At 40.6% G+C, this 6,627-nt stretch overlaps 1 protein-coding gene across 3 annotated transcripts in view; it reads right to left on the bottom strand.

Annotated features, from left to right (window-relative positions):
- LOC117174240 (gephyrin) overlaps positions 1 to 6,627 on the bottom strand; it is a 309,691-nt gene that overhangs the window by 171,982 nt on the left and 131,082 nt on the right. For all 3 annotated transcript variants that reach the window (XM_033363135.1, XM_033363137.1, XM_033363138.1), the window contains exon 5: positions 6,206 to 6,481. In XM_033363135.1, the coding sequence (XP_033219026.1) occupies positions 6,206 to 6,481 (276 nt within the window). The remainder of the gene's footprint in view (positions 1 to 6,205; positions 6,482 to 6,627) is intronic.

Below are 6,627 nucleotides of genomic sequence, written 5' to 3'. Positions count from 1 at the left end.
AATGTGGGCCTTTTCCTCAACTTTCAAATAAAGTATACTGAAATCCACTTTAATTATTTATATAATAATATAAATCAAATATTTATAAACAAATAAATTTTTTAAAATTTGTACCTGTTTTTTTATCTTTTATGTTTTAAAGAGTGGAGTAAACGTTTTTCTTAATCTAGTACAAATTTAGGAGGGGGTAGTCAAATACTTTCGAAGCAATGAATTTTAAAGCAGCAATTAATTTTGAATATGTTAAATTAACAACATAAAAATATACGATTTTGCAAGTGGATGGTTGTGTTTTACTTATCGCGTAGGCAGTCGAGTCCCAGTCCAAGCAAATGGCGCTGCGGTATTTGACTACCAACTCCCAAAGTTTTACCAGACGAAGAAAAACATTTAGTCTACTCTTTATAATAAAAAAATTTAATCTAATTTTAAAAAAAACTGGTCCAAATTGAAAAAATCTATTTGTTCATAAATATTTGATTTATATATGCGTGTGTGTGTGTAATTAGAAGTTTTCCGGCCAAATTCTCGAGCACCATGAGGACACACAGCCACCCAAGGACGACCGCCTTCTGCATTTTCTCCGCAAGTGTTTTAGCAAACTGTTGACACGCAGGGATGCTTTTCAGACTATTAACCAGTATGAGCTTGGTACCTCGAAGAGCGCCGATAATAAAGACGATTAGTTCAACAGAATTTTCCGGGTACAATCGTCGCAATTCCCTTATAAGGTCTCTATACCTCTCTTTCTTTTCTTTATCTTTGGCTATGATGTTTTTTACAGCTGCTACCAAAAATACGATCACGAACATAGATCGTTATCGAAGTCAAGGAGACCGTCAGGCCTCGAGTGTGCAACACAAACAGTTGTCGAAAATATAAAGTTCAAGTATAAGTGGCACATCTAGATAGTATGTGTCCAATATGCTCGGGGTGTGCATGGCATGCCCTGCAGCTATCATCGGGAATTTATTGATTCAAAATGTGGCGACGGTATGTTAAGGCGAAAATGACACCGTCTTGACATGCCAAAATAAAACCCTCATTGCCTGAGATCAATCCGGGTGATTTGAGGAAAGCAAAAGTTAGTTCACACGACATTGACTGACCTCCCAAATTGCTGTGGAAGATACCGTGCATCCTTTTATCGAGGAGCCGTTCACGGTAGTTTTTCTCCTGTGTTTTTTGTATCCAGGCTTTCAGGAATGAGTACTGGAGATCGATAAGATTTGATGAATTTTGCTCAACCCTGATACTGAAGTTAAGTCTGAGTGTTTCAGCAGCCTCCTCCCTGCTTTGTACAGAAACGCTCCTTTGCCCACTTCTTCATGCTTCCTGACTATTTTAAGAATAGGGCCTCTCCCATTTGCGACTTATGATGCATGCTTTTGTTCATGTGGATGACCTTTTGTGTCTCGACATCAAGGGATCTGAGTTCGTTTTTTGTCCCCGGAACTGCTCCAAATGAATAAAATACTACCTAGACGGCGAAGTGCTAGAGTGGATGAACATTTAGACTTTCCAAAAGACAGATGATAAGTCTATACCAGTTCGAATCGAAAGCTTTCCGGCAATCAATCCAGGCCATCGATAGCTCCCGCTGGTAGGATGCGGCATCTTTGCAGACATATCTGTCGATGAGTAGGTTTTCCCGACATCCTGCTACGCCTTTGTTTGAGCCGCGTTGTTCGTACATTTCTTTCCACACAGGTCCGATTGTCCGAAGAATGCTCTCATTTAGGATAGCTGTGAAAATCTTATACAGTGCGTTCATACAAGTGATTGGGCTCTAATTTTTGGGGTCAGCTAAGTTGCCCATTTTCGGCAGGAGTACTGTGCGCCCTTCCACCAATCACTTCGGAATTGGCTCTTCCGATTTCAAACATAAGGTGAAAATACGGGCCAGATGCTGATGGTTTGAAGGAAATTTTTTCCTCTAGAAGATCTTGATACCATCTGGTCCCACAGCGGAACAGTTCGCCATGCCTCATAATACATTTTTCGCCTCCTACGTAGTTATGGGTGGCCATTCTTCCTCAGGTGTTATGAGGGCATCACATAGCTCCTTAAAGCTATTTATGATCTCTGAGTCTTCGTCTAGTACGAGGTGTGTTCAAAAAATAAGGCGACTTTATGGTTATCTGAAAAAATATTTATTTATACCTCAATATTTATGTTGTCTCCTTCAAAGTAATCCCCCTCAGATATGATTCAAGAGTTTTAGAGCACTGGATACCATTTTTCACACAAAATTTCATGCAAACTCTTTGCTCCATTTTTTTCGAAAGAAGAAAATCGCCGAGCACACCAAACCCTTTTAACGTTTTACGCCTTTACCAGAAAAACAACACGAGCTGTATAGTCAAAACTGTGAACATATGATCGTGATGAGTGTACCAACACAACAAAACAACAAATTTTAAACTTGAATGTACGTAGCCCGCGAAAATTGAAAAGTCACCTTAATTTTTGAACACACTTCGTATATGCTTGGAAGAGTCAAGATGGGTACTGTCTTACCCAGCCTGTCTTTATAGCGAGTTCAAGTTTTTATCTTTTGGTCTTATGTTGAACCTTTGGTTTTGTTATACGGTTCGCATCGGTTGAAGCTCTCGCAGCATTATACGCACAACTGTTGATAGTCCAGAGGTCGGATTGTTCGGAAAAATGTCGAAGAAGCTCGTCATCCATTTCAGCCAGATCTTCAGGCTTCAGAGAAACCTGGATGTTGATGTTTCTACGGTTCATGAAGCATCGCTCTTTCTATATTGGATGCCTACCCACGGTTAGTCTTAGTGTCACCTCTCTGTCTCTGTTGCCGGCTTGTTTTGGATGTCGTACAGTAGCCGCTTCACTTACGTACCTTCTTTTTTGGAGTAGTTCAGCATGGTTTCGCAGACGTTGATGCGAAATGTGCGATAGCTCTGAGTGTTTCTCGCATCACAGAGCGTGCAGTCTTACCATGTAACACTCTCTTTTAGGGGCCACGGTGGCGGCGTAGCACTATCAAGTCGTGATTTAGTCGCTCGGCCCACCTGAAAGCCCCGAGATTTTGCCGATCCATCGCATTGACTCTGCCTTCATTGACTCCCCCAGTTCTAGAGTGCTCGGAATTATTGCCCGACCCATTGTCGGGAGCCCATTAATTTTTGTAACCATATTCATCAGAAATCCTTGGTACAGGGACCCTCAATCCGCACCCCAAAGACGCGTTTGGTGGCTTAGGAAATAGGCCCTTAGGTTTGATTTTCGCGAAATAAAAAACGAATACACACACACACACATATCACACTCTTTTGACCCATGAACAGATAGGGTTATCCTATTTGAGGCCCGTTGATTCGAGCCCTATCACGATTAGCATGTCGACCAGCCGACTACTAAACACGAGACAGAAGGAAGCTTTATATATATATATAGTTTATTAGTTTTCGGAGTTTATTGACATAAATTTCGGCTTCTACTATCTTGTTCTAAATACTGTCGCCAATCTCAGTGCCTGTCCAACCGAAAACGATGTTGTCTGCTTTGGAACTTTCGAAGTTTTCGGGCATTTATACTGAATAGCACAGACTTCGCGATCTTTTTACCCGATGGTAAAGCTTGATAATTCTCTTCCGATTGTACAAAAACTACACTATATTAAAATGAGTTTGACGGATGAGCCAGAATAGTTGTTCTCTCCAACATACCGACTTTTGGAGATAATTTTTTGCGGGTTTGGAACACCTTACTTGAACACTGCTATAATTTCTGGGCAATCTTCAAGGACACCTGTCAGATCATCAGAGCCTTAGGATTAATGGGAAGGCTGGCAGGTCAAAAGATGATCTACTGGTCTACCTGACAGTACAAAGGCTAGATAGGTCGATTCGTCGTGCATGGAAAGATGAGCCCAGTTCAGATTCGGGTAATCCCACCTTAGCTACCCTTACGATGATTCTCATCAGCAAGGTCAGCACTGTGGAAGCAGGAAATAGTGGACGACTACCTCAATCCTCTGGAATGAAGGATACGTCTGCAGGATTTGAGAAAAGTGAACAAGGACTACACATACTAGCTCACAATGCTTCTATTGGAAAAGGGGTTCACCCACTCTGTTCCGATAAGCATTATGTATAATACTGCACTCAGTGTAGGATAAAAGCTGTGGACCAACATCATGATCAAGTGAAGACATATTTTATGTTCGAATTGTCTCATAGGATATCGATCCAAGGACTGTTTTTTCGAAAAACGATGCCAGAATTTGGACGGAAAACACCTCACCTCTCTCCATGTATCTTAAACTGAAACAACTGCTGCGATATCTATTTCACCAGCTGTCGCTAATCTCACCATTAGATTCCCGTTCATCAATCCTACTAATCCTACTTTTTCTACAGCTGATTCTATACTTCCAGGTCTGGTGACTTCTCATTAAACGTGTTCCGTACTGCTGGACCAAGGAGTTCAACGATCATTTGTCTCTAAGTCAATAGTAAGGAGAGTTAATCTGCGGCGCCATCAAACCATCATCGCCGTGAAAGGAGTAGGAAAGCAACGGGCTAGAGCTCCCAGAGGCTTAGTGCTGCTATGACTGGAACCATCAACAAGGATCAACCCTCGCAAATTCATCGGTCGATCAGGCTGGAACAATCGAAATCATCTTGAGTACAGGGACCTATTCCCGCATCATTGAGAAGGCGATACGAAAAGGCCCTCCTGGCACTCTTACTGCCCAATGTACCTCCTTACATTGGATCGTATCGGAAGTTTTAACTATTGAGTCCCTACCTCGCATCAGGAAAGTGATCAGACTACCAGGTAAACTGGATGTACAATTGCTCGATTTAAATCTTGCATTCGTTATTCAGAAGAATATGCTGGACAAGGTGTAAACACGAAGTTCAGAGGAAGAAGAGTGTGAGAGGAATTTCTTTTCTATCCATAGACATGAATACATGCTCTGAGTATACGGCATAGGGGTTAATAGCAGCAAACAAGCGCTTTGCGTCCCACCGTGGTATCTGCCATACCTTACATAGCGACTGCTATACAAGCTTCGTATAGGCTGGTCTGAAACTCCGAGAGCTTCATAGCGAAGACTCTGCAGTTTCAGTGAAAATCGCGACGCACCTTAACGAAGATGGTACCCGATGGCAGTTTAACCCTTCTACAGTGCCACATTGCGGATGATCGTGGGAAGATCTTGTCGATGTTCAAATGAAAACTTGCACCATTTAAAATCAGCATTTGGCCGAATTACACATTTTTACCCAGGAAGAGACGGCTAAATTCGAACCGTCACCCATCGTGCCGCTGCTGGGACTCTTGATAGACCGATAGCAAACTCTGCCTTTCGCCTCTTAACACCAATTGTTGATACATCACTCGCTCCAAATATGAACGTCGTCCTTCTAATCAGCGGTCGCTGAGAGTCTTTCGTATTCTCAAACGAAAGAGGGGGGAGTTCTCCGCATAGAAACCATCGACTTAAATATTAATTTGAGTTCGCGGGCGATACGAGGTCGGGTGCGATTTTGTGCCTGGTAATTTGGTGTTATATTTAATGTGAACAATTCAATATGATCTGGGGTAGAAGATACTTTTCAGCAATAATAAATCATCTTGTTTATTAATAGTTAAAAATTGATATACCCTGATGTTTCTTTTCTAATCTAGCCACTTCAACACTGGGTTTTGTATAACTCTCTGTTCCCTTTTTTAAGTGAATTCTTTGCGAGCTATTCAAAGGACAAGTAGAATCTATTTTAAACAGTTGTTATGTACACGATCTTTGATTTGTTATAATTTTCTGTATTTTTTCACTATCGTCATCATAAGGAGCCAGATGAATTCAATTTAGGGTTGTTTTCATGTATTGTTTTTCGGTTCTTTCTTAAGAAGTTGTTTGTAGTTTTTACTTGTTCAGCCATACATTTTGTCATCGCCTATGGCTAAGTTGTCACATTAAGTGTTTTCAAAAATGGCTGAAACGCTATTTTTAGGTGTTTCAACCCTCTTTTGTTCGCAAACTTACGACCCGAAAAAATCCTGCTGAAACACCATGACGCGTCCCACTAGTAGGGGAAAATTTTTAATTTGTAGACTACTGATATCCAAGGTAGATATTACAGAACAAAATATTAATTCTTTTAACAACTTTAGTCTTATATCTACACTTTGAAAAAATAAGGTGAGTATTATTCTCTAGAATACTTACTGCAAAGCCCGCTCCTAATCTTCCTAAAACTTTTCGCCGCCCTTTACCGTCGCTAGCTAGAATCGCATAACCATCTTTCACAGATGCTCTGAATGGTGGTAAATGGCATAAGGAATATACATCTTCACGCAATATTCTTTGAAATGCGTTCTTTACATTTACAACCTCAACGTCACTAGAAACAGCGATTTCTTCAATTAATTTCTCCGCCATTTCCATAGAGATCATCGGATATGCAGACATTCTAAGTCTTCCTGCAGTTTCTTCCGAAGAAGCCTAATAACAGAGAGAAATAATTTTTTATTGAAAATTTGAAAATGGATTCTTCCAAAAAATACCCAGTCTAATATTTTTCTTTGTGTTTTGCTCGATCTCAAAAAAAAGAAGTATCTATTCGACATTTAATTATTTTAAATGAGTAA

The sequence above is a fragment of the Belonocnema kinseyi genome, chromosome 6 (genome assembly GCF_010883055.1).
Source record: "Belonocnema kinseyi isolate 2016_QV_RU_SX_M_011 chromosome 6, B_treatae_v1, whole genome shotgun sequence".
NCBI lineage: Eukaryota > Metazoa > Arthropoda > Insecta > Hymenoptera > Cynipidae > Belonocnema > Belonocnema kinseyi.
The sequence above is the reverse complement of the archived record's forward strand: the minus strand, read 5'-3'. Positions and strand labels throughout refer to the sequence as shown.